Raw genomic sequence first — 24,780 nt, 5'->3', positions numbered from 1 at the left:
CCCCTATTATAAGACGCTCTGATTTACTGGCCCACTCTATTTCCCCGTACAGTTTCTTATTATACTCATCAGAGTCATTAGGCCTATAGCACACTCCTACTCTCAATTTTGATCTCCCAATGCTTATGTCACACGAAACTGACTCGACACTGCACTGTCCAGCAATATCGACTGGCTTCACTTCCTTGGATTTTATGTATTTCTTAACTAATAGCATAACTCCTCCTCCCTTCCTACCCTGTCTATCCTTTCTGTAGACATTGCACTCCCCAAATTCCAGTTCTGTATTCCTTATATCTGTGTGACACCACGTCTCTGAAATCCCCACAATATCTGCCTTTGATGTTTTGAGGAATACCTCAAATTCATCAAATTTATTTACTAAAATTTGATGAGATAGTCAGTAACCATTCTATGTCATCCATAGTTCAATATCGTTTAGTGAGATTTGTAGTTGCCTTTCAATGAAGTTCATATTAAGTGAACTGCAGGACACAGTCAGATCATCGGCATAGAGATATGAGTTCACAGTGTTGGTAATACATTTGGTAATATGATTTATTCTCAATGCAAATAAAGTAGCACTGAGAACTGAGCCCTGTGGGACTCCTTCCTCTTGGATATAGATTTGCAAGAAGACTTCTCGATAGCAAACTTGAAAAGATCTATACTGAAGTTTTGTATGTAGCATGGTAAGTGGCCTCTCAGGTCAAGGGAATGCAAATCTTTCAAGATACCAAAACACCAGGTGGTGTCAAAGGCCTTCTCTATGTCAAGGCAGACTATGACAAGATGTTCATTTTGGATAAATGCATTCCTGATATTTGTTTCAGCACTGACCATAAGATCCAGGGATGAGCGATTTTTTTCTGAAACCAAACTAGTTATCAGAGATTAGTTGTTTTGAATCCAGATACCATATTAATTGATGGTGTATAATTTTTTCTAAAGTTTTACTCAAGCAACTGGTAAGAGAAATGGGTCTATAATTGTGAGGGAGAGAATGATCTTTCCCTGGTTTGGGAATTGTCAGTACACAGGAGTGATGCCAGCAAGTGGGGAATGAATGTTCAATAAATATACGGTTGTAAAAGGTCAGCAGCAAGGATAATTATTTATTGTCTAAGTGTTGAAGCATTATGTAATACACTCTGTTGGGACCAGCAGCACTGTTCTAAGTGTCTGATTGTATGGTAGAGAAGCAGTGGTTTTGAAGTTAAATTTTGATTTTTCGGCTGAAGCTTTTATCTTCTGAAATGACAGATGATATGAGGTTGAGGCAGACAATTGGGAGAATACGGTTCCTAGAGTATTCACAATCTCTACAGGAGTAGAGAGCTCCTGTCCATGCCAGTTGAATATTGGCGAGGATAATGGAGGAAATTTGCCATTTAGCTATCTTATTTTTATCCTTATTATTCTTACATCAGTATTTTTATTTATTGAAATTGCAAATCGGATTCAAGAGTTTCTTTTAGCTTTCTTTCTGATGTGTCGGGCCTTGGCTCTGAGTTTCTTATAATTTATAAGATTATTGGTAGTAGGATATTTGTGGAATATATTCCATGCTCGGTTTTTTTCTTTTTTGGCATTCTTACATTCCTTATTCCACCAATAGTTTATGAGTCTACAGATGTCTGACTGTGATTGTGGGATGGCAATAGATGCAGCTGCTAGAATTTGTTTGGTGATATGATCAGTGACTGTGTCAATTGGGAAAGATTCGATGATCTGTTTATCAAATGAAACATGAGAGATATACTTGGCCCAATCTGCCTTGGAAAATTTCCATTTTATGTGGTTTTTTTGCAGTTGAAGAGTGTGATGTTTGAATTTTACAGATTAATGGGTAGTGGTCACTGTTTAGTGGATCATCTAGAGCTGTCCACTCAATATTAGGAAAGGGGATCGGAGAGCATATAGATAGATCTATTGCAGACACTGTTCCTGTTGGGAGATGGATGTAAGTTTGTGAACCAGTATTTAGGATGGTTAAGTTTTATGGTTAAGTTAAGTTTAGGATGGTTAAAACTGGAAATTTCATCAGTATCCATAAGGGAGGAGTCAAATGTCTGTTTTCGATTAGAATCTGCATTATATGCTTGGACAGATCTTAGGGAAGCTGCAGCGGCAGAAGATGGTATCGTGACTGGTGTGTTGTTAGCTCTGCTAGAAATCTGTTGCTTTGAAGGTTGAGGTACAGAACTGAGCAAGGAACGAGCCCATTCTGAAATAGAGATATTTGGAGGCATTGATGTATCAGTCTGGACTGATACTGAAAGAAACATTTCAGAGGCTTCAGCATACGTGTGTGTCTAGGTGTCATTAGTTGTATTTGTTTTCTTGCTTCTGGAAATGAAACTTTCTTTTCTATTTTATATTTCTGGATTTTTTTCTCATATTTCCATTGTTCACAATTTTTAGAAAAGGCTGGATAGTTGCCTTTACAATTGGGGCAGAGCAGAGCCTGGGCTTTACAGTCAGCCTGGGAATGATCTTTTGAACCACAATTAGGACATACAGGGTCTCTCGACAGACTGTTTGTGAGTGTCTGATTTTCTGACACTTGTAACATCTTATTGGGTACGGAATATATGGGCAAATGCGACAATGCAAATATCCTGCTTTTACTGATGAAGGTAAATTAGGTGAGCTGAATGTCAAAATTATGCTGCGAGTTGGAAGGAGTCTGCCATCTTTTTTCATCATAATTCTTTTTGCCTGTGTGACTTTCTGATCCTGCAGTTCCTGAACAATTTCTTCTTCTGAGACATCCATTAGGTCCCATTCAGAAATAACCCCTTTAGATGAATTAAGTGTAGCATGTGGGGACACCTTAACTGGAACTCCACCAAATGAGGTGAGTCTGAGTAGAGACTCAGAGTGTTTGGAGTTGGTGGTCTCAACAAGCAGGTTGCCAGATTTCAGTCGTCGTACCATTTTCGGGGAGCCAGCTATGCTCTCAAGACATTTTTGAATGAGGAATGGTGATAAACTACCTAAGGATTGGTTAGTTAGAGAATGCAGAATGAGAAAACTTCGGTTTTCCATTCGGGGAGCATCCGTCCTCAGTCTCTTTGGATTGGATGAGTCATTATTAGATATATATCGGATATGCAAATCCAATGAATTTGGATCTGCAAATCCAATGAATTTGGATTTGCAGTCCTAATAGGAGGAAAATTGTCACAGTCCATGTTCTGCTCCTTTTGGTCCTGGGAGTTGGTTTTACCAACCAGGTTTCCGGCCCACCACGGGGAGGCAGGCACCTCTGTAGCCAGGTGGGCAGCAGTGCGTAGCTCACGCTTCTTGATTAGACCGGGGTTCGAGCCCATGACCACCAAATACGGAGGATGTAGAAAGGTCAGGGAATGACCACCACATATCCCCGGAGCAATATGGCCTTAGTTGCTAATGCTCCTAAAAACTAAATAACAATGGGGAGGCAGGAGCAGTGCCACAAGGTAGCCAAGCGGCTAAGTTAGTTAGTTAGTACTATTAGAAATAAAAAATGGAAAGGTAACTTTCATTTCTGGGCCTTTGCCTACTTCTTGTAGTGCAAAAGAGCTACACTAATTAATAAATAAAGAAAATGGTTGTTGAAACAAAATATAATCTATCACTTAAAGGCTCTTTGGAGATAACGCTTTGAGATACGCACAAATCGCTTGGTCACGGAACGCTTGGCACTCGGAGCCCAATCTGTGGCATCTCAAGTTAAAGGATCTGCTGGTTACGTGAAGGTACCAGATACCACAAGACACATTTAGAAATCTTGTAGCATCCATGCCTCACCGGGTACAAACTGTTTTGGCTGCACGTGGAGGACCAACATCATATTAGGTAGGTGGTCATAATGTTTTGGCTCATTGGTGTAGATGTTAAATCATATGCTCCTGTACAAGCCAATATGTTTTAGATACAATAAAAGTTCTTCAATATTTGTTTAATTTCCTAAGAAATGAGATAAATCAGGTGATATATGCAACATGAGAGTGATTGTAAATGGTTGGTTGAATATAAGGGACAATTCACCAGAAAATGATGCATCCGACAGGATGAGCACTGAAGTGGGTTTTCTCCCAATAATAGGAAGAGATGAGTGTGTCCTATTCTGAGTCTTGTGAATACCACTTCCTCTCGTCTGTTTCATCTTAAGCCAGAGAGCCATAGCTTTGGATCTTCTTTTATTTGGTACAGTTTATTGTTAGTGTTACTTTTCCAGATATGACCAATTGTCGAGGCATGCTTTATGAATGATAGGCTTACAGTCGCTGTAAGGAACCTGAGGATGTTATGAGAGAGCGGGTTCAGGATGCTTAGCGGCAAAATTAGCACTTTCATTTCTTGGAATGTCAGAATAGCCATGGATCCAGCAAAAACAGATTAACTGATTGGACACACTGCAGGAGATTAGCTGAAAATGAATCTCTTTCAAGATAGGATGAAAGATGAGAAATTCTTCCTTATGGCAGAGATAGCACTGAGGGAGTCGGTGTAAATTACGGCAGATTATATGGAAAGCTCAATAATTTTATTAAGTGCTAATCTGATGGCATACAATTCAGCTGTGAAGATGTTGCATGCTAATGGTAATGAGGCTGTAATGGTAAGTGAATGAAACACTGCAGCAGCACCTAACATACTGGCAGTTTTCAATCTGTCAGTATAGTTTTCATAGGCATGGGAGTTCAGAGTAGAGTGAGCTGAATGCAACTGCCTGATATTATGCAGGGAGGTATGCCATTCTTTCCCCACTGAAGAAAGTGTACATCGTAAGGGGAAGAAATGTCCATCCAAGGTGCAACAGGTGCAGTTGTGTCCTGAAAAATATCACTGAAATCGATATTCCAACTCTGAACAAGCTCTTTAATCCTGAGTGAAGCAGGTCTATTTTCATTTGGCTTGCTCTCATAAAAAATCCCACCGAGTATTATAAAGATACTCCCAACTGGGGTGCGATGGAAGACTTTGGATCTTAGCAGCATATTGTGGTAGTAATGTTTTCCTACGAAGATGTAATGGAGGATCATGCGCTTCAATATAAAGACTTTGGATTTAAGACTTTTTCCTGAAAGCACACAAAGCAGTCCTCAGAGCACTGTGGTAGATCACATTTAGATGTTGTAAAGTAGTGCTTCTGGCAGTCATATACTGGACAACCATAATCTAAGTGTGACCAGATTAAAGTTTTGTAAAGGTGCATTAAAGTATACCAATCAGCTCCCAAACGAGACTGATCGAAGTATGTTCAAATGCTTTGGACATGTAATTCTTAAGTGAGTAATGTGAGCTTGGAAGTTCAGCTTGCTGTCTAATATCAGTCCAAGAAATCTAACAGTAGTGACAAGTGGGATTGTAGTATTATTTATTTGCAAGTCAGAATCAGGATGGAGAATCCATCATTTGCAAAAGTGAGTGGCAGTACATTTCTTTTCTGATAGTCGATAACCGTTCTGCGAAGTCCAGGATTCTATTTTGTTTATGGCAAGTTGGAGCTGCTGTTTGATGGTATTGATACTTTGAGACTGACAGGAAATGGTAAGGTCGCCTGCATACATATATGTTTCAACAGTTTTTGGGATATTGTCTGTCATGCTACTAACTCGGATTGCAAATAATGTTGGACTAAGTATCGATTCCTGCGGGACTCCTTCCTGAAGGTGAGAAGCATATCAGACCTCAAAAGAATGCAATTGCAGGAAATTTTGAATTATTTCATGCAAATGGCCTCTAAGTCCCAGATGGTAAATATCCATAACAATACCATGATGCCAGGTAGTGTAAAATGCTTTTTCAAGGTCTAGGTTGACCATAATTATATGTTGTTTCCCTACTATGAACCATCCTTTTGAAAATTTTACCCAAGCAACTTGTGACAGATATGAGCCTATAATTTTGAACCACAGAAGGATTTCTGCTTATTATGTACATAAATATTATAAAAGAATTATAACATATACATTTGAGGCCAATAGCCACTGCCATATTCAGATTTATTTCAAAATTAATTATTTCAAATCTTGCACACACTGTGTGCAAGATTTGAAACTACTTAACTTGCTTCTCAAAGTGTATAGTCATTTTAAGAGAAATTAGGTTTTATGTTCTCATCTTTACTATATGAAAGCAAAAGACTGTCAATGTTTATGAACCAGTGGGAGAAGAAAAACAAGTACAATGAAACTATAAACAAACACAGTGTGAGCACTTTGTCCTGTGTACCATGCCACTCTTCAAGCAAAAAGCCAAATAGTTGCAAAGATGGTGGTAGGTCACCTGACAGGTTGTTTTATGCAATTTTTTTTTTTAAAACCAGGAAAAAAATCACCTCAAACTATAGCAATAAAATTGACTATATTTAGCAAGGTAGGGAAAAAAAAACAAACAAAAAAAAAAAAAACAAAACACATTTTAAATCAATGATTAAGTTGGGATGCTATTTTCAAGGGTCACATGTCAGGTGATCCAACACTACCACCAGGTTAAAATAAGGTTAGATTATTTTGTATACACAAAATAAACATAACATATATGAAGAAAAAATGAATAAAGTAAAAACGAAGGTAAAAACTTCTATTATGAATATCTGCAATTTAAAAGTCAGAATGGGGTTTACATTCGAAAAAAGTCATCCTGTCTAAGCCTGCTATGCTGATTTCGAAAATGGTATCCAGTTTCTGCATTTTATAACAATTTTCCACAAATTTGAGGGAAAAAAAGGAACAAAAAACATTTTTCTTATTTTTTAAATTGTACTAATCTAAATAAAAATGTGTACTCTTGTAAAATCAAATAGTCAAAACTCAAAGTGAAGAAATTAAAAGATATAATATAAAAATTAACAATTATGCAGATTCACCAGATTTCTCTAATAAATTATTTTGGTTTTAAATTTTTATGGTGTATCTTTTATGCACTATGATAGACTCCCTTTTCAAAGATCAGCAGCAATCTGCCACCATGTTCATATATGTTTGATTTTTTTCCGGTGCATCAGCAACTCTGGCTATAGTGTGTGCTGTGCATATCAAGAAAGATACAGCGTAGAGTTTAACCCAGGGATTTTAGTGATGGTTTTCTTAGAGAACATGGTAAATACTGATGGTCTTCAGGAAGGAGAACACTTTCTTGATGTTTGAAATGTCGCATAAGATTGACATGAGTTGGTGAATATACTCGGTTAGACACAGAACCATTTGTTGTTATGCATATCCAGGCCAGTCAACCAGGATATGCTTGTAAGTGGTGTGTTACATTTAGAAGATATGGGAGGGTTCATTGCCTTTTAATACATAGGCATTAGTCATGTAAGTATAAGTTCCGCTTGCCTGTTCATTCTGAAGCTAGATGAACATGGTTGTAAAACTGGTTTAATGCACTTCAGTTTGTTGTTTCTTTCATCTTCCAACTTATTTGCCATTGGTGTAAACCAGGTAAAGTGTAGGATACCATAAAGGAGTGGATGAGAGGTATCCAACAAAAGGGTTCTTTGGTGCTTGCAACAAACTTAGGGAATCAGTAAATATTACACTTTTCAGTGTATTAGTAGCCTTGATGTGTTCTATGGCCATTTACATTGCTGTGTGTTTTACAGTGTATATAGTCATTTGTTTGGTAGTTATGCTAATGTGATATTTGGAACAATTGCAGCTATTCCCATTTTGGTTTCACTTTTTGACTCATTTGTGTAAACTGGAATATAATTGGAATATTCAACTTGTATAGTGACATGCAGCCATAGGATTCTCGCTCTGCTTATTAGATTCTTGTTCCAATTCTGAAGCTGAAGGTGACAGTATGGTGGAACTGTGCTCCAAGCATTGGAGAACTTTTGGAGTGGTTGCAATGTTTTGTAATGTAAGATTAAAGTTTGATAAGAGTTCCTTCAGTTGCACACTAATTGGGTGATTAACAAATGAGCAGCTGTGGTACAGAATTTTGACAAAAATAACAGTGGCTACTTATGGCATTCAGGTAGCGAACAATTTTGTATACATATTATAATATCAGCTGTTGTCTGCTGATGGAGAGTGGCTTGTGTACCTTCAGCATATAAACCATGAATTGGAGAAGTACGAAAGGCTCCTAATGCAATACATATAGTGGTGTGGTGAATGGGATTGAGCCTTCCCAAAATTCTGAGCTTTGCAGAGTCATAGAATGGTGCACCATAGTTGAGTTTGGACCTGATCAGAGCTTTGTATAAACAAAGTAAAGTAAAACGATCAGCATCCCTCCTGGTTGCTGAGAGAACTTGTGGGATATTTACCTTTTTTTAGTTAACTGTTTCTCAACAATTTGACATGATCAAAGAAATTTAGTTTATGGTCAAAAATAACTCCTAAGAAATAAATGCTGGTTTGAAGTGGTATTGGTTGTCCATCTGGGTCAGGATGAAGTCTGTTGCAGACAGAAATGAATACACATTTTTTTTGCAGAAAGTCTGAGGTCATTGATTTGCACCCATGTAATTACTTTGTTGATGGCACCTCGAAGTATCATACAGCATTACACAATCCATTCATGTTGACCAGCACATCAAATTCATTTACTATACTCCTAGCATTGGTGTACATGCAAGTATACATGCACCCGTTCTTACTCTTAGTTACCCTAACATAGCCCTTGTATTTACTTTTTCCATAATGACTTCCAGCAGTTCTTGAAATCCCAAGTGCCTTGTTTTCCAGGCTGCTGCTCATTCCAATAGAAGCAGTGCAAAAAACAATTTCACCTCTGCCTGCGGCTACTGTTAATCTATCAGCCTGTAAACACCTCTCCCCCCCAAGCTAGCAATTTTCCAACTTACCTTACGTTCCTTCAATAGCATTTAGCAAATATTCTTGCATGTTTTCTATTTAAGTGTATTCCATTCCTGTAGAAGCAATCTTTCTTGTCAAGAAGCATAGACCATGCTGAGAAAAATTCTGCCATGAGACTTGCACAATCTGCCCAGGGCCAAATTGATTGACAAGGCTCTCATGATATACTCCCTCCAATTGTGTCTGGGCAGAATTGCAGACACTTTCAAATTTAACCCTAACTCAGGGGCAATGAGTGTCATTACAAGTGCTAGCAGTGAATCTCAAGCTCCAAGAAATAATAAGTTTAAGACTTTTGCCATTTTATTTACTTAATTATCATATTATATTGAACTTTATAAGTAGCTTTACAGTCCTAGTTACGCTTGTTATTTTTTTTTTAATTAGGATAAAAATTTTATAGGTTATTACTTAATTAGTATGAACCAGATACGTTCTACGTTGATAACAATATTTGTAAAATAATAACAGAGTTTACCTCAATACAGTATGTAGAACACTTCCGTATGATACTCTCCAGAAATTGAAACGAAAAAATCGAAAAACTTACATTAGAGTAACAAATAATTTAAAAATAATTAAAAATCAATTCAACACAATAAAACTCATTTTAATACAATTAAAAATCAATTTAATGCAATTAAAAAACAGGAAAATTAATTAAAAGAATTTAATGAAAAAAATTGCAAAACGATTTTCCTTCCTGAAGCTGACAACGCTATTTGACTGTATGTTGTCATCACAGGAATGCAAATTCTTTTAATTGTGTTAAACTGAGTTTTATTGTGTTAAATTGTTTTTAATTATTTTAAACTTATTTGTTACTCTAATGTAAGTTTTTCGATTTTTCCGTTTTAATTTCTGGAGAGTATCATACGGAAGTATTCTACGTACTATACTGAGGTAAATTTCTCTTATTATTTTACAAAGTTATTACTTAATATACGTAAAATCGTTGTTTTGTTCGAATCTTGCTGCCATTGTTATAGTATACAGTGAGTGATAGGGAATTAAAATTTTTAATTGTGGTAAACAGGTAGCTCTAATGTAAAACTAGATAAGTGTAATACGTATCACTGCATTTAGGAATCTATTAGATAGTGTAGTATTGATAATTAATTAATTAAATTTATTAATCTTATTAATCTTATTAATTTTCATTGTTAATCAATTGTATTAATCAGAGATCATACCCCAGACTAGAGAAGCAAAGCAACAATCACAAAGTAGCAGGAGTGCTGTGGCTCGGGGAAGAACCAAGGGGGGGGGGACCGATACTCCAATGCATCACAGCCTAAAAAAATTTGCAATTTGTGAAATGTTTGTGGACTTTCTGGAACAGGACATAATCTAGCCAAGGAGGATGTCATTGTGTGTGCTAGGTGCAGAGAGTGTCAAGATATTAGGTGGCAACTCAGTGTTCGGATGGGTGCTTATGAGAGCTTGAAGAGTCGAGTAGATGCCCTTGAAGGTACAGTAGAGCATCAGTTATCCAGAATAATTAATGTAAGACCTCTTCTGGATAGCCAAATTTTCCGGATAATAGAAAGTAAGACAAGATTAAATAAATTCTGTTATAATGTATTAAGGTAAAAGAAAAAGACTTCAAATATCTTGAAAAAACAAGTTTATTTAATTAAAATAATAATAATAATAACTTATACATAAAAATTTGCACATTTACATATGTATGTATATTTGGATACGTATTTTACTGCAAATTTTATGTATAAAAAAATTTTAAGTAATTTTTTAAAATAATGTTTGAACGTTTTTTTTGTTTCGTTTGTTGTGACTTTTTTTTTTGCTGCAAAATCTCTCAAGTTCCTTAATAATATCAATTTGATTATATTGCATTCTTCCTGGTTTTCTGTCCATTTCAGTGCTGTTTCTTTTGGTTGACATTTTACCATAAAAAAACTGAAGAAAATAATAAATTGCACAGTTTCAGACTGATATTATTCTTACCAAATCTGGAGCTAAGCAAAACATAATATGAAATGAAGAGAACAAAATACGCCATGGAAAACTGGGTTCACGGAAGCAAATGACTAAACGCTATCACTCATGGTTTCCTAATCCAACATTTTAGCAGATATAAGAAGTAAAAAAGCAGATAGAAATGCCTCAAAACATAATAAACATTTGTCTCAAATACTACCATTAATAAAAAAAAAAAAATTAAAAAAAAAGAAGAAAAAATCTGCCTTTAAAACTATTCTGGATTACTGATGATCCGGATAACGAAATTTCTACTGTATTAAAGTGGGGGACCCATAAAGCTCTCAGCTGCCCATCTCAACGCCAGAGCTCGCGCTGCAGGCAACCTCCAAGGCAGAATGTGCTGGTCCCACAGGAGACAGTTATTGATGGTGATTCTACTGTCAGAGAGATGGGTAATATATTGTGCAAAAAAGGATAGGTGGTATAGGACCATGGTATGTCTGCCAAGGGCAAAAGTTGATGACGTTGTAGAGCAGATATCTTTTGAGGGCACAAAGGGTGATACTGTTGTACAAGTTGGCACTAATGACATTAAGAGCAGGAGATCTGCAGATTTACTTAACAAGTATGGTCAATGTTGAAAACAAGTTGCAAGTTAGGGTTAAATTTGAAAGTGTCTACAATTCTGCCTAGACATGACAGGAATGAGTATATGATGAGAGCCTTGTCAATCAATTCGGCCCTGGAGAGATTGTGCAAGGCTCAAAGGGTAGAATTTTTCTCATCTTGGTCTGTGTTTGTTAAAGGAGAGACTGTTTCTACAGGGATGGTATACACTTGAATAGAAGGAGTGCAAGAGTGTTTGCTGATGCTATCAAGGCAGTGTAAGGTTGGGCAGAAAACTGCTAGCTTGTGAGATTCTTAGATTAAAAGATTAACAGCAAGCTGCTGGAAGATGCGAAAGTGATTCTTGCACTGCTTCTATTAAAATGAGCAATAACTTGGAGAGCAGGGTGCTGGGTTTTCAGGGACTGGTGGGAGTCATCATGGAACATATAAATACATGGGCTGTGTTAGGGTAACTAAGAGTCAGAACAGGTGCATGTATACTTGCATGCATGCCAATGCTAGCAGTATAGTGAATAAATATGATGAATTTTTAAGTGCTGGTCAAGACATCAAAGGCAGATATTTTTGGGATATCAGAGATGTGGTGTCACACAGATATAAGCAGTGCAGAATTTGAATTTGCTGAGTACAATGTGTACAGAAAGGATAGACAGGATAGGAAGGGAGGAGAGGTTATGGTGTTAGTTAAGAAACACAAAATCTAAGGAGGTGCATCCAGTTTACATAGATGGAGAGTGGAATGTTGAGCCAGTTTGGTGTGACATAAGTACGGGGGAAAGCCAAAATGAGAGTAGGAGTGCGTTGTAGGCCTAATGACTCTAATGAGTACAACGAAGAATTGTACAGAGAAACAGAGTGGGCCAGTAAATTAGAATGTCTTATAACTGAAGATTTTAACTTCCCAGATATTGACTGGAACTTGTGGTTTGGTCACTCGCACACTAGCAAGACTTTTGTGGATTTACTGGATGACTGTTTTCTGCAGTGACCAACAGCAGCAGCAGCATGTTCGAGAGGCAACCAGAGAGAGAGTAATACACTTGATCTGGTTATCAGCAGTAATTATTTGTGCATTAAGAATTTGCAGATAAAGGAACCACTCAGTGGCATTGATCACAGTGTACTGATATGGGATTTAGTGAAGGATATAAATACCATCATGGGTAAAAGGAAAGGGTTTTGTTTTTGTAAAGGTGACTATGGTGGTCTCAGACAGTTTTTAAATTCTAAACAGTGGGACCAACTGATGATGTTACCAACAGCAAATTTAAAATGGGAACCATTCAAGGAATTAATCGTGGAAACTACTAGGCTTTTCATACCAATTAAGAAATACTGTTCAAGGTTTGGGCCTAAATGGATGTCAGATTAACTAATGTGACTTGTGACTAGGGTTGCCAGATTTCTATGACTAGATTAAAGGATATGCCAGATTTTAATGACTGGATTAAAGGACACTCAAAAATAATTAATGCTACCACTCTCCAACTCTCACTCCACCCTGCCCACCCCAAAAAAGGAAAATTGAATAATTTTTTAGTTAATAATTACACATGCTACAATCTAATGAGTTATAAGAATGGTGATGCTTAATTGAATGAAAAATATGAGTTATTTCAGATTCAGTAACGAAATCCTCTTCTTTCATATTCTTTTTCACAAGAAACCTATAGATTAAGAATTTGCTGATTTTTGAGCCAATTTATGTGCTTGTGAGTCTTTATACTGAGTAACTGCTAAGATGCCCATATAACGAACTATAAATACATTTCTGCATAGGAGACACCTTGCCTTGAGAGGATCATTTGTTGAAGCTAGCTATTCGTATTCTTGCTCCCAATTTTTGTTATAAGAACAAAGCCTCTTCTTTTTTGGGGAAAATTCCATTTTTGACAGCTAAAAAATAAATGTTTTCAAAATAAAATATGTTTATATATAACATGAAATATGTAGGTGCCTATAAACGTATAAATGAAATAGATAAATGTTTCTTTGTAAAGTTATAGGAAAAACAGTTTAAACAAAGCCATCAAACTCCATATTATAGAAATTGATTTTTCCGATACTTATGATTTTTATTAATTATCTAACAGTCGAATAATTTTCACGATTAGATCAATCGTGATCTAATCGTGAAAATTAAATCATGGCCACACAGGTGCAAGTTTATATGGTGTTCATGTAACTACATATATGAGCCAGAGAGGCTAGAATAGGTTGATTGTCTCTTTTGATTCATTTCTCAGTGGCGGATTTTGCATTTGAGGGGTTTTTTAACATCCCCTGTTAAAGCTTTGGAATGAAATTGTACTTTTTTGTCGGTTCGGGGATCCCTGCGCATGTGGGATCCGAAGCCTGTGCGGAAATCGGCCACTGCCATTACAAGGCACAGGCATTGAAAAATGAAAATAAAGGACAAATTGCCTTCCTTTCTCTTTTCAAAAAAGGCCAAGAACAGTTTGGCTAAAATAAAGGATTGTCGTTTGAAATAAAGGACATCTGGCAATCCTACTTGTGGCAGAGAAAGAAAATCCATAGACTGCATATAAACACAGAAGCCTATGGTAGATATAAGCTAGTCTGTAATCAAGTCACAAAGGAGGTTAGGCAAGTGAAACCAGATTACGAGAAATCTTTGGCAAAGGATCTCAAGAAAAACAGGTAATTATTTTGTACACAATTTGCCATGAGATCTTATCCCCCCCCCCCAATTTTAACTTATAAACATTACCAAAAATCTGGTTTAACGAAAGGAGTACACATTAAACACCAGACCACCTAGTGGATAAGTTATAATATTCTTTTAGTGGCATGGTGCACAGGTATATCAATAAATAAAAATTGCCGAAAATAATGAACACTTTGACATGTGTGGAGTATAATCTGCCTTTAATTTCTTATAGAATTACAGATTATTTTCAGAGGTTTTATGGTACTTCCTGTGCCACTTCTTCAGGGACTGTAAGACAGCACAACTGGTAAATTATGGTGACTTCATTTACATAGGGTTGTTAATTTGATTAATTGATTAAACATTTCTTACTTGTTAATATTTAGCCTTTAGTAATTATATGTATAATCGATCCTGTGTTGGTCAACAGATAACTATTAGTGAACATTAGGTAAAGATTAATCTTAGCAGTTTAAGTAATTTTTAAATCAGTTAATAATTTAGTTAAAGATTAACTTTAATAATATTACATAAAATTAAATTAAATCGGCCCACATACCAAGACAATAGTTTACAATTAATATTTATATGTTCTATACTTGTACTCTAAGATTTTTTTTTTTTTTTTCTGAATCAAATCTCAGGTTAAGGTCTCCTGGGCCAAACATAGTTTGTCTGAGGGTGAGGATATTTAGAGAGAGTATAAGGGTTTTGATGGGAGATTAGACATCTGTTTGGCAGATAATCTATATCAGTATCTTAATTGTTTAGGTGGACTCAAAATTACATTAGGTGGGTGGGGAACTCCTTTTTCAAAAATTAGAAACCATGAAGGTTTCCTTCCTTATGGTTTCTATTTTTGAAAAAAGGAATTTTTTTTTTTTTTTTTTTTTTTGTCAAGTAAAATGTCACATTTCCAAAATGCCCCTGCAATGAGGGCAAAACACAGAAATTCGGACTGATGATACATTATAAAAATGCTTCTTTTAATTCATAACCAGCTCTCCACTCGCATATTTAAAGGCATGTTGTGTATGCAATGGCATGCATCAAAATTATCCTCAGGAGACAAAAGAAATTTCTGTGAATGTCAAACAAAGCTGCTTTCCATTGGATATAAAAAACTGGGTTGTGCAGATTTGGCAGATTTGGTTTTCAATACACTGAAAGATTTCTAAGTGCTGAGAGTGTTTATTTTTATGACAAGCGCCACCGCAAATAAATGAGTACACCAAGAAACTAATGGGGATGCATAATAAGTATAATTCACAAGTTACAAAGTAGACAACTTCATATGTTGGTAAATACAGACAGGGTGTATATGGGGCATTTTAATTTTTTTTGTTTTTTAAACAATCAAAATAAATAAGTTACAATTTATTTGAAAAGATTGGTCCATTTTTGGATTTTTTTAAGTGTCATATTTTCTCTGTTTTCTTAGAACTAATTGAATAAAATTCTGTTCTGATATTCACATTGCTATATGATAGAATCACACATTTTTATCATTTTAGATTTTGGTTTACAATAAATATATCAAAACACTTTGCAGAAAATTTATGCAAAATCAAAAGAAGCCATCATAAATATTTTCCCTTCCCTATGGTACATAAGTAGCCACTCTATACTGGTGTTTAAAGAAAGTGCATCACTCCTTAAAATTGTTATTGTCGTCCGAATAACGTAAGTATATGGCAATATTCCTTACAGATTGCATCAGATAAGATTGACATGTGTAGATTGACAAGAAAGCAAGCTTATACAGCATCAGCAAAAAAAAAAAAAAAAAAAAACCCTTCCCATTTCACACAGCTGGTCACACAAAATGTTTGTCTACTTCAGCCTTAAATTTATTTAAGCTATCAATTGCCACAACAGATGGAAGTCTGTTCCAGCAATCAAATACCCGCTGGCTAAAGGCAAACTTCCGCACATCTATTCTACAACTGTCTTTCCTCAATTTGAATCTATCCCCCCTCAGGTTCTTAATCTGAGCAAGAGGAAGAACTCCATCAGCATTGAGCCTGCTCAATCCATTCAAAACCTTATACACCTCGACCAGATCACCTCGTAGGTGCCTAGTCTCCAGATGCTGCAACTTGCAGAACTTAAGCCTTTCTTCGTAAGTGCACCCCTTTGTTCCTCTCACCAATCTTGTTGCCCTTCTCCATACTCATTCTAGCAACTCTACATTCTTCCTAAAATGAGGCCTCCAGACCTGTATACGGTACTCAAGGTATGGCCTGACCACTGCGTTATACAAAGGGATAACACCCCCCTTGTCTCTGCTAGCAAAATTCCTATATATCATTGACAAAACTCCATGACCTGCTCTGGCAGCCTGTGCACACTCCTCAGAGAAGTTCATATCTGACTGCACAATTACCCCACAAGTCTTTTTCATTCTCCACATCCCCGAGTGTAGTACCACATAGTTGGTATGTTTCACTTGTGTTACTGCTACCCATATGGAGTACTTTGCATTTGTCAATCTGACAAATGCAAAGTAGTCCATATACTTCAGTTGCCACTTCTCAGCCCATCTGCCTAACCTTTCTAGATCCTGTTGCAGTAGCATACTGTCTTTACTGTCATTAACAACCCTGTCAACCTTTGTATCATCTGCAAACTTGGACATTAAGCCTGATATACCTTCATCGATATCATTGATAAATACACAAAACAACAATGGGCCCAGCACCGAAACCTGGGGGACTCCTCTAATAACATTACTCCACATAGAGCAGTGTCCATTTATTACCATCTCTGCCGTCTCCCACTCAACCACCTCTTTATCCATTGCAGTAACTTGCCATTAGTGCCATACCACTCCAATTTGTACAGCAGTCTTCCATGTGCAACGATATCAAAGCTTTCCTGAAATCCAAGGATATGATATCAAAATTATATTTTTTGCATCCAGTTCCTTTGTGACCACATCATAGTAACCAATCAAATTGGTCAGACAAGACTTCCCCTTAACAAACCCATGCAGTGTCTGAGTTATTATTGGTGTCTTGTCTAGGTGATCCTGTATCATCCCTTTAACCAGTGATTCCATTATTTTACCCAGAACAGAAGTTAAACTAACAGGTCTATAGTTATCTGTGTCACCCTTTGAACACCCTTTGTGAATTGTGGATACATTTGCACATCTCCAGTGCATGGGGACCTCCCCTGACTCTGGACGCTCTTATAATTACAGCAAAGGGTTTGCTTACTTTTCTTGTTGCCTCCTTCATTATAACTAGATAGATGCCATCTGCCCCAGGTGCATTTTTTATGTTTAACTTCAGCAATTTCTCCTCCACTTTGCTCTCAGTTATTACAAAATCACTTAGCTCCCTGTTAGAGTTTGATAAACGTCTGGCATTCCCCTCCTTGAATAACTCCTCATGTGTGAATGTAGATGCAAAATACTCATTCAGTTTATCAGCTAGGTGAACAGGATCATCAACAGTTGAACCATCTATGTTAAGCAGACCAATCTGATTCATCCCCTTCCTTCTAGAGTTTACATAAGTAAAGAACTCTGCTATTTTTCTTTGTGTCCTTTGCCAAACATTTCTCATAATCTGCCTTCGCCTGCATAACCTCCTTTGTGACTTGATTACAGACTAGCTTATATCTGCCACAGGCTTCTGTATCGCCTCATAATTTATATGCATTCTATGCATTTTTCTTCTCTGCCTCAGACATTCATTTAGGCCTGAACCTTGAACAGTATTTCTTAGTTGGTATGAAAAGCCTAGTAACCTCCAAGATGAAGTCTCTCAAGGCTTCCCATTTAGAATTCACAGTTGGTAATATCATCAATTGATCCCCCTGTATAGAATTTCAAAACTGTCTGAGAGCACTGTAGTCACCTTAATGAAACAAAAACCCTTCCCTTTACCCTTGATGGTATTTACATCTTTAAGTAAATCCCAATCAGTACACTGTGATCACTGTCACCTAGTTGTTCTTCTATCTGCAAATTCTTAATGCATGAATAATCACTGCTGATAATCAGATGAAGGGTATTACTTCCTCTGGTTGTCCCTCAAACAAGTTGTTGTAGAAAACAATCCCCCAATAAATCCACAAAAGTATTGCTACTGTGCAAGTGACCAATTCACAAGTTCCTATCAATATCTGGAAAGTTAAAATCCTCCATTACAAGATATTCTGATTTACTGGCCGATTCTATTTCTCTGAACAAACGTTCATTGTACTTATCAGAGTCATTAGACCTATAACATACTCCTACTCTCATTTTCCCTTTCCCAGTGTTTATGTCACACCAAACAGACTCAACATTGCACTGTCCACCCATGTCAACTGGATACATTTCCTTAGATATATAAGCATGCTCTGCAAGAGCTGTAGTCATTCCTTGCTTGTGTCAGGATGGCAAGTTACATGCAGTTGATGCTATGAAGAAAGAGTGCTATTGTTGCTTTACATGAGTAAAGCAACAATAGCACTCTTTCTTCTGGTCATATTGCTTATAGTGTCTTGTAATCAGTCTACAGTTAGCAGATTTCTTTCGAAACTCAAGAATACTGGTCTGCTGATAGGAAAAAGGAACCGGATGCAAATGAGTCTCTACATCAAAATAGGACCATGTTTTTAAGCACTTATGCCTTAAAAACTGTAAAGCTTCTTTTTCTGAGATGAAAAGACAATGGGAAGAACATAGAGGAGTGGTAGCAAGCGCAGTAACAGTCAGAAGACACCTCTTTAAAAATGGACTTGTAGCCCGTCATCCTAAAAAGAAGCCCCTCCTCACACAAAAAATGAAATGGCCTGATTAATTTGGTGTAAGAAGCATGTCAAATGGACATGCTCCTTACACCATCCAGACTGTATGGTGTCTACAGTGAAATTCCCTACCAGCCAAATGATATGGAGGAGCATTTTGTATCGCGGAGTAGGTCACCTGCAGTTTATAAAAGGTTCCATAAATGCCAATGGATAGCTGACTATATTGGAAGGCAAATTTCTGGCAACCATTAGAGACCATTTCAACCTGGCAAGTAACTGCATCTTTCAGGACGACTCTGCTCCTTGTCATCAGGCAAAAAGTGTAAGTAGGCACTTCTGTAGTTACTTTAGCTTCATTTCTGGATTAGAGGTTCAACAGTAACATGTTTACATTTGTTACTGGTGAAAAAATGGTTGGAAGATATGTCCATTTCAACTCTTAGCTGGCCATGAAACAGCCCAGACCTGAATCCTATAGAGAACTGTTGGCATCGTGTGGAATCTGCAGTAGCCGGAAAGAAACCAAAGACCCTTCGTGAACTTCAGGAAGCCATAATTCATTGTTGTTGTTGTTATTTGGTTTTTAGGAGCATTAGCAACTAAGGCCATATTGCTCCAGGGATATGCAGTGGTCATTCCCTAACCTTTCTGAATCCTCCGTATTTGGTGGTCACGGGCTCGAACCCCGGTCTAATCAAGAAGCATGTGCTGTCAGTAATATTTGACAGGTGCTTTTGAGAGCACCTGTCAAATATTACTTAGCTTTGCCTTAACTATTAATAAATATCTTTTGTTTATATTTCTATTTGTGATGCTAGTCATTAATGTAACATACCATCGCGAAAAAGGGTTAGAAATATTAAATTCCTAGGTGATGCACTTTCTTTGAACATCAGTATATATTTGGTATTTATTCTGATTTTTTTGAGATCATGTGTATCCACTGGTCCCGTACGTGCTATGTGTTTCTAATTCTGCTTCTTGAGCTCTATATTCTGATGCAAAGAGCATCAAAACATTGTATTTCCACAGAACCCCTTCCACTTCCCTGTGAGATCAAAGTAATCTGGTTTTATATATGCAAAGATAACAATAAAGCTGACTGCGCTAGCCAGGTGGGTAAAGTGCTTGCCTGGCAACGTCGCAGGTTCGAATCCCACCTCGGGCTTGGATCAGAGTAAAATGCAAAAACTTTGGGAGGTGCATTATGGCCACAGAAGCGAATGCGCCAGCAACTAACAAAAAAAAAAAAAAAACATCAATAAACTTACTTCCTTAGAAATGCTGAAAAAATCTTTGTCACACCTAATTAGAGACTGATGATAAGCTTCAATTTCTTCTGCTGTCCAACGATCACTTTCTAAATAATACAATAAAAAAGTCTTTTACCACTCCAATGAGAACAAACAGTAATTACATTTTTATTCTTATCTTTATCAAGATATCTTCTAAATTAAACTGGAATCAGGGATAATCAGGGCATTTAAATATATATAGAGAGAATATCTTTATTTCAAAGAAAAAAAAATAATAAGAAAATGTATAGGAGGATGCACACATCCACAACTAAATTACAATATCCCACTATGGATGTGGTGTCATGGGTTAAAAATCAGAAAATAAAAGCTTTTTTTCTGGTGAAGAAAGGAACGTAAAAAGGCAAGAGATCAGGCAATATAATACAAAGTAATCTTAATAATAATTTACTTCTCTTTGGTTTTTACATATGATGACAATTTTATCTTACTTCAAACTACTACTAAAAGGTTACATTGTACCATTGGCCAGTTAATAAGAAATATATATATATATTTTTTTTTTTTCAAAAAACTAATACAGACATCGGACCTGCTATAATTAGAGCTATGACAACAACCATACAAATAAGAATAAGACCCAATTAATCTGCAACCTTAATAATCGGGGACAGATTATGCAGGTTCAGATTAATTTGGGTCTCTATGGCTGATGAAAGTCTAAGTCAGTCTAAGTTGGAATAACAAAAATAAATGTGTGGTATCCATTACAAGTGTTGTTTACATTTTATGATGTTAATAGTAGTAGAAGTAGAAAATGCATAGAGAAACCTGGTGGTGGAGTGAAGAGGTTCAGAAGGCATTGAAGGACAAGAAGATAGCTTTTAAAGAAAGGGAAAAGAGAGACAGAACTGATGAAACAAGAATAGGTACAAGGAATAGAAAAGACAAGCTAAACAGGCAGTAGCTAAAGCCAGGTACAGAGCTGTGGAAGGACAGTATAATAGTATGAACACTAAGGAAGTGGAATTGAAGATATTCAAGACTGCAAGATCACAGTTCAACAAACAGCAGGATATAAGAGCGATAAGAGTAGTAAAAGATCAGACTGGTAAGGTTGTTACAAAAACAGAACATGTAAACAGGAGATGGAAAGAGTTTTTCGAAGGGATCATGAATAGTGAAATAATTGCTGGAGAAGAACAGGAGCTAGACAGCCATGATGAGGATGTTGAGGATATAAAGGAGGAAGAAGTTTTGCTAGCATTGCATAGTATGAAGTCAAGGAAGGTAGGGGCCTCACATGATACCCATTAAAATTTCAAAGGGGTTAGGACAGAGAGAAGTCCCATTTTTTGATGAGGCTAATGAATAAAATAATGAGAGCAGCCAAGGTACTAGATGCTTGGAGGGAGAGTCTTAAAGTACCGATATATAAAAGGAAAGGAGACACACAAGACTGCAACAACTATAGACCTATCAAACTAATGAGCCAGACAATGAAGTGGTTAGAGAGGGTGATTGAAAGAAGACAGAGTTAAAACTGCAAGACCAGATTACCAAGAACCAGCTTGGCTTTATGAAGGGGAGAAGCACTACCAATGGAATATTTACAGCAAAGGTCCTGCAAGAGAAGTGTAGGGAGAGAGAACAAGCTGTCCACTTAGCCTTCATAGACCTAGAAATGGCTTATGACAGAGTACCTAGGACTCATCTGTGGAAGTGTCTGAGGAAGAGGTGTGTTTCTGAGACCTATGTCAAACTTATCCGGGATATGTACCAGGATAGTAGAACTAGAGTATGTAGCGCAGCTGGAGTTAGTGATGCCTTCATTGTTAATGTAGGCCTACCTACACCATTGCTCTGCCCCCTTAGCCCGTTTCTATTCATCATCATAATGGTTACACTAACTAGAGACATTCAGAGCAATGGCTCTGAACGTTTACTCTTTGCAGATGATATCATGCTTAGTAGCAATTCGAGAGAGAGAGAGAGAGAGAGAGAGAGAGAGAGAGAGCACAAGAGAAGATAGAAAGATGGATAACAGTTCTAGAGCGGAAAGGCCTAAAAGTCAACAGAAACAAGACATACATGGAGTGCTTTGACAATCGAGATGGCTCTTTCAGCATTGGCAATGTACAGCTTAATAGGGTTAACAACTACAAGTACCTCGGGTCAGTGCTAGACACACATGGCAGCTGTGAACAGGATGTCTGAAGTTGAATAAAATCTGAATGGGCCAAGTGGCAGGAAATGGTGTTTTTAAAGACAAGAAGATGCCAACTAAACTGAAATCATAAACAGGTAGTAATGTATGTTTCTTCTGACAGCCATATGGCTGTCAGAAGAAAATAAGAACGGGCTTTAATGTCAGCAGAAATGAGAATGCTAAGGTGGAGTTTGGGAATAACCCTGAGAGATAGAAGGCAGAATGTAAGATGTGAGACAGGAGATGAAAACTGCACCCATCAACTTGTTTTGTGAAGATTAGGGAGAACAGACTTAGATGGTGGGGACACATCCAGGGCCACGAGTTTACCCACATTACCAAGCATGTTCTTAGCTGCCAAGTTCCAGGTCGAAGAAGGAGAGGCAGGCTGAAGATAACAATCGTGAGAAGAGTGCAGCAAGATATGCAGGAACTAGGGCTCAGTCCAGCAGACTGTGCCAACCATACTAAGTGGAAGCATTCCATTCATGGTTCTGACCCCTAATGGCATGGATAAAGTAAAGTAAAGTAAGTAATAGTAGTAGATGGACAAAATGCAAGAAAGAAAGCTTATACAGTACCAGCTATAAAAAAATCCCCTCCCCATCACTTGTCCATCCACACAAATAATTTGTCTAGTTCTTCCCTGAATTTATCCAAACTACCCACTTCCATAACAGCAGATATTATTATTATTATTAGCCATATGGGGCAAGGAAGCCTGAGGCTTATGCTGCACCAGCCAAAAAAAAAACTTTCAAAGTTACCCTGAGAGAGGGGGGGGGATCAGAAAGGAAGAGAAGAATGATGATATCCAGCTGGAAGTCTGTTCCAACAATCAACCAGTACTGGCTAAAAGCAAACCTCCACACATCCATTCTGCAATCATTCTTCCACAATTTTAATTTATGCCCTCATGTAATTAGTCTGAGCAAGAGAAAGAAAAGCATCAGCAATGACCTTGCTCAATCCATTCAAAGCCTTTAACACCTCAGTCATATCACCGTACAGAAGCCTAACCTCCAGATGCTGAAATTTGCAGCACTGAAGTCTGTATTGGTAAGACCACCCTTTTGTGGCTTCAGCCAAGCTCATTTCCCTTCTCTGCACCAATTCCAGCAGAGCTACATCCTTCCTAAAATGATGTATCCAGCCAGTATGCAGTACTCAAAATGCAGCCTAACCATTGCCTTATATAATAATATGTTTACTTCCTTGTCTCTGTTAACAAACTTCCTATATATATATCACAGAAAAAACATCATGAGCAATCCTGGCAGTCTGTCTGCATTGCCTGGACAACTTCATATGTAACTGCACAATTAACCCCATTTCATTTTTCACTACCCTGAGTGTAACTGACACATGTACAAATTGGAGCAGTATAGCATTAAAGGCAAGTTGCTGCTATGGATAAAGGGATGGTTGAGAGGGAAAAGTGAGAGTGGTAAATCAATGGACACTGCTCTTCACGGATTAATGTTATTAGTGGAGTCCTCCAGGGGTTTAGTTTTTTGGACCTATTGTTGTTTTCTATACTTATCAATGATATTGATGAAGTATATCAGGCTTCATGTACAAGTTTATCGATGATACAAAGGTTGGCAGGGTTGTTAATGACAATACATTAGTGCAACAGAATCTAGAAAAGTTGGGCAGATGGGCTGAAAGATGGCAACTGAAGTTTAACATTGACAAATGCAAAGTACTGCATACGGGTACTGGTAAGCCCAGAATAACGTACCAACTGTGCAGTACTACACTCTTTGGTGGTAGTTAAGAATGAAAAAGATCTGGGGGTAATTGTGTAGTCAGATATCACGTTTTCTGAGCAGTACAGATAGGCTGCCAGAGCAGCTCATGGGGTCTTGTCAATGATATACAGGAATTTTGCTAGAAGGGAAAAGGAAGTGATTATCCCTTTGCATAAGACAATGGTCGGGTTACACATTGAATATTACATACAGGTCTGGAGTCCTTATTTAAGGAAAGATGTAGACAGTGGCGGATTACCCATTAAGGCAATTACACATTGAATATTACATACAGGTCTGGTTACACATTGAATATTACATACAGGTCTGGAGTCCTCATTTAAGGAAAGATGTAGACAGTGGCGGATTACCCATTAAGGCAATTAGGGGGTAATTGTGTAGTCAGATATCAAGTTTTCTGAGCAGTACAGATAGGCTGCCAGAGCAGCTCATGGAGTCTTGTCAATGATATACAGGAATTTTGCTAGAAGGGAAAAGGAAGTGATTATCCCTTTGTATAAGACAATGGTCGGGTTACACATTGAATATTACATACAGGTCTGGAGTCCTCATTTAAGGAAAGATGTAGACAGTGGCGGATTACCCATTAAGGCAATTAGGCACGTGCCTGGGGGGCCCCCAAGCCAAGACATTTTCCTATAGTGCTCTAAAATAGATTAATGTTTTCAGTAAACATCTTGATTAACTTAAGCAAAAATTTAAGCAAAAAATTCAAAAGTACAAA

General features: G+C 37.2%; 1 protein-coding gene across 1 annotated transcript in view; it reads right to left on the bottom strand.

Moving 5' to 3' along the window:
• LOC150084620 (uncharacterized) overlaps positions 1-24,780 on the bottom strand; it is a 582,065-nt gene that overhangs the window by 85,196 nt on the left and 472,089 nt on the right. The window contains exon 16 of the mRNA XM_090376306.1: positions 20,088-20,176. Within this exon, the coding sequence (XP_090232432.1) occupies positions 20,088-20,176 (89 nt within the window). The remainder of the gene's footprint in view (positions 1-20,087; positions 20,177-24,780) is intronic.

The sequence above is a fragment of the Mastigoproctus giganteus genome, chromosome 6, assembly GCF_048544385.1.
Source record: "Mastigoproctus giganteus isolate SK-2022 chromosome 6, ASM4854438v1, whole genome shotgun sequence".
NCBI classification, from domain to species: domain Eukaryota; kingdom Metazoa; phylum Arthropoda; class Arachnida; order Uropygi; family Thelyphonidae; genus Mastigoproctus; species Mastigoproctus giganteus.
This window is presented reverse-complemented; position numbering and strand designations above follow the sequence as displayed.